Here is a 2793-nt window from a genome sequence, read left to right on the forward strand (position 1 = left end):
TCCATGAAGCTAAACCCTTTATGGATGGGAAACCTAAGGTAATCCCCAAAACTGGCCATCCCCATTTTTAATATATGTGTGTGTGTGTGTGTGTGTGTGTATATGTATGCATGTATGTATATATATACACAATGAGCAAAATAATGTTTTATACCCCTATAACATGGCTGTTCTATAAAGGACACAGGTTGTGTGTTGTTAACTAACTGGAAAAGACATTTTCCCGGGGTTAGAATATAATAACATTGTTCTTTACAGAACGGCCATGTTGTAGAAGTAAAAATAAAACATTACTACACACACACACACACACACACAGCTAAATATATATATGTATATATACACTCACCTGCTTATAATATTTATTTATGCATACATTGATAAACAGAAAAAACTATGTCTGTGAAGGTAGGTTAAGCAATACAAGTGAACTGTAAACAAACTAATAAGAGAAAGAAAGGGACAAATAAAGAAGGAGAGAATGAATGGTACAAAGGATAATGAAAAGGAAAAGGACCCAACCTTGAGCTCAGTTGACAGATTTTCATCTTGTTTAAGAAGTTTTCGGATTGACTCTTGCCTCAGGACACTAAACAGAGGTCCAGACCCTGTGCTACCTGACAGAAGGGAACGGAAAAAAAGAAACATCAGGTCGTTTTAGCAATGGCAGATAATAAACAAAATGTTGTTCTTTAACTAAAAAAACCAAAATGTTGTGAGTTAAAGAATTTGCTTCAAGACATTCAACTGAGACACCTTCATGTAGAACAGTAAAATGTATCACAGATTCGTTGGACGTGCGTTTCTTATGCTGCAGTTGTCTTCTGTATCAATATAAAATTATGATGTAACCTGTGTCCATATAACAAGATCATGAGATTCATCCTTGCTATTCTTGTGGGGTTGAATTAATGACTTCATTGCGCATGTTTTTCTTGTGACTGTTCAAGTTGAATTATGTTGTGTCAATCTCACTGCTTCGTTTTTCATTGGCCAGCAAAGGCCATGGGTACTTCCCCTTCTTTGTCACTGAACCATAAAAACAAAAAAGAAGAATATATATCTTTCTCTCTGTGTTTCTCTCTTTCTCTCTCTCTCTCCATTTTTTCCCTCTCATCCCTTTCTGACAAAGAGCATAGGCTCGAAACATCAAAAGACATTTCCATTCTTTCCGAGTGTCAAACTAACATACTTGTTATTCCCTCACCTGTCTTCATCTTTTGTTTTCTGTAAATTTGAACCGTGCATACATACATACATACATACATACACACACACACATACACACACACATACACATACATACATACATACATACATACATACATACATACATACATACATGCATGTATTTGATCCCACAGACCTTCAATTAAAGGCAATCCTATTCTGACCATCCTTTCATTCACTTTCTTTTTTAAAGCATAGTGCATCTAGGAAAACCTTATCAAATGTGTTTTTCTCTTTCCAAAAGAGGGTGATTTAACGAAAATTCAGCTGCTATTTCCAGCAGTGTTAAGTCACATAGAAGCGTCATCATTTGGCCAAGTAGCATATTAGTTTTATTGTTTTTTTTTCTTTATCGCAGCTGGAGAAGTTGCCTTTCTTAGAGATAACCACTTAACTGCAAAATAGGGAGCAAAACCTGTTTACTTTTCATCAGTCAAAGAAATTGCACAGCAAAGCAGTTACGTATTTTGCTCAAAGCAGATTAGCTGGTTTCACCCACCTTTTAAGAAAGCCTAATAAGTATTTCAGGTTTTAAACAGTTTAAAACAGTTTAAGAGAGGTGAACAATGAGGACACGGAGTTAGCAAACCGTACACTTTAGAATAATATGACAAGTTCACTTGCATTTAAGGCAATTTTATGCTGATAAATTATAAGAGCATTTCAACTTCTGCAGAAAATTGAAGATATTTTGCAGATGCAGTTGTAGCAAATGCAGATACTGCAAGTGCATGTTAAATGTATTTTAAGAGTGTGATGCTCTTAGAGTAGGCTGAGCTTTATGGCAAAGTATTTGGCAGAAATAGCCAAAATTGCAAAGGTGGAATAAATGTTATTCTACAAAGTGGATCGCCTTTCTAGTTTGTCTCCATCAGATTTTCTTCTTCTTCTTCTTCTTCTTCTTCTTCTTCTTCTTCTTCTTCTTCTTCTTCTTCTTCTTCTTCTTCTTCTTCTTCTTCTTCTTCTTCTTCTTCTTCTTTTTCTCCTTCTTCATCTTAAAGTAATCTTTTCCTAATTTGTTGTTGTTGTTGATCTTCTTCTCCTTCTTCTTTTCTCTTCTTCTTCTTCTTCTTCTTCTGCTTCTTTAATCCTTTTCTGATTCTTTTCTTATTCTTCATTTTTACTTTTTACTTTCTTTCAGTCTTCCTTTTTTCCCATCATTGTCCTCACTGCCCTCTCCCTCCCCCTCCCCCTCCCCTTCTTCTTCTTCTTCTTCTTTCTTCTTCTTCTTCTTTTCTTCTTCTTCTTCTTCTTCTCCTTCTTCTCCTTCTTCTTCTTCTTCTTCTTCTTCTTCTTCCAATTCTTCTTCTTCTTCTTTTCTTCTTCTCCTTCTTCTTCTTCTTCTTCTTTTCTTCTTCTCCTTCTTCTTCTCTTCTCTTCTCTTCTTCCACTTCTTCCTCCTCCTCCGCCTTGTCATTGTCATCGTCGTCGTCGTCCTCCTCCTCCTCATTGTCATCATCATAATTATTATTGCTATCCTCATCCCCCTCCCCTCCTCGTTGTCATCATCATTATTATTGTTGTCCTCCCCCTCCCCTCCCTTCCCCCCACTCTTCCCCTCCT

The 2793-nt window shown here is 36.4% G+C and overlaps 1 protein-coding gene across 1 annotated transcript in view; it reads right to left on the reverse strand.

Moving 5' to 3' along the window:
• Positions 1-648, reverse strand: part of LOC115230910 — a 39277-nt gene extending 38629 nt beyond the window's left edge. Inside the window, exon 1 of the mRNA XM_029801016.2 lies at positions 523-648. Within this exon, the coding sequence (XP_029656876.2) occupies positions 523-648 (126 nt within the window). The remainder of the gene's footprint in view (positions 1-522) is intronic.
• Positions 649-2793: the final 2145 nt, after the last annotated feature.

This window comes from Octopus sinensis, unplaced genomic scaffold (assembly GCF_006345805.1).
Source record: "Octopus sinensis unplaced genomic scaffold, ASM634580v1 Contig16751, whole genome shotgun sequence".
Lineage (NCBI taxonomy): Eukaryota > Metazoa > Mollusca > Cephalopoda > Octopoda > Octopodidae > Octopus > Octopus sinensis.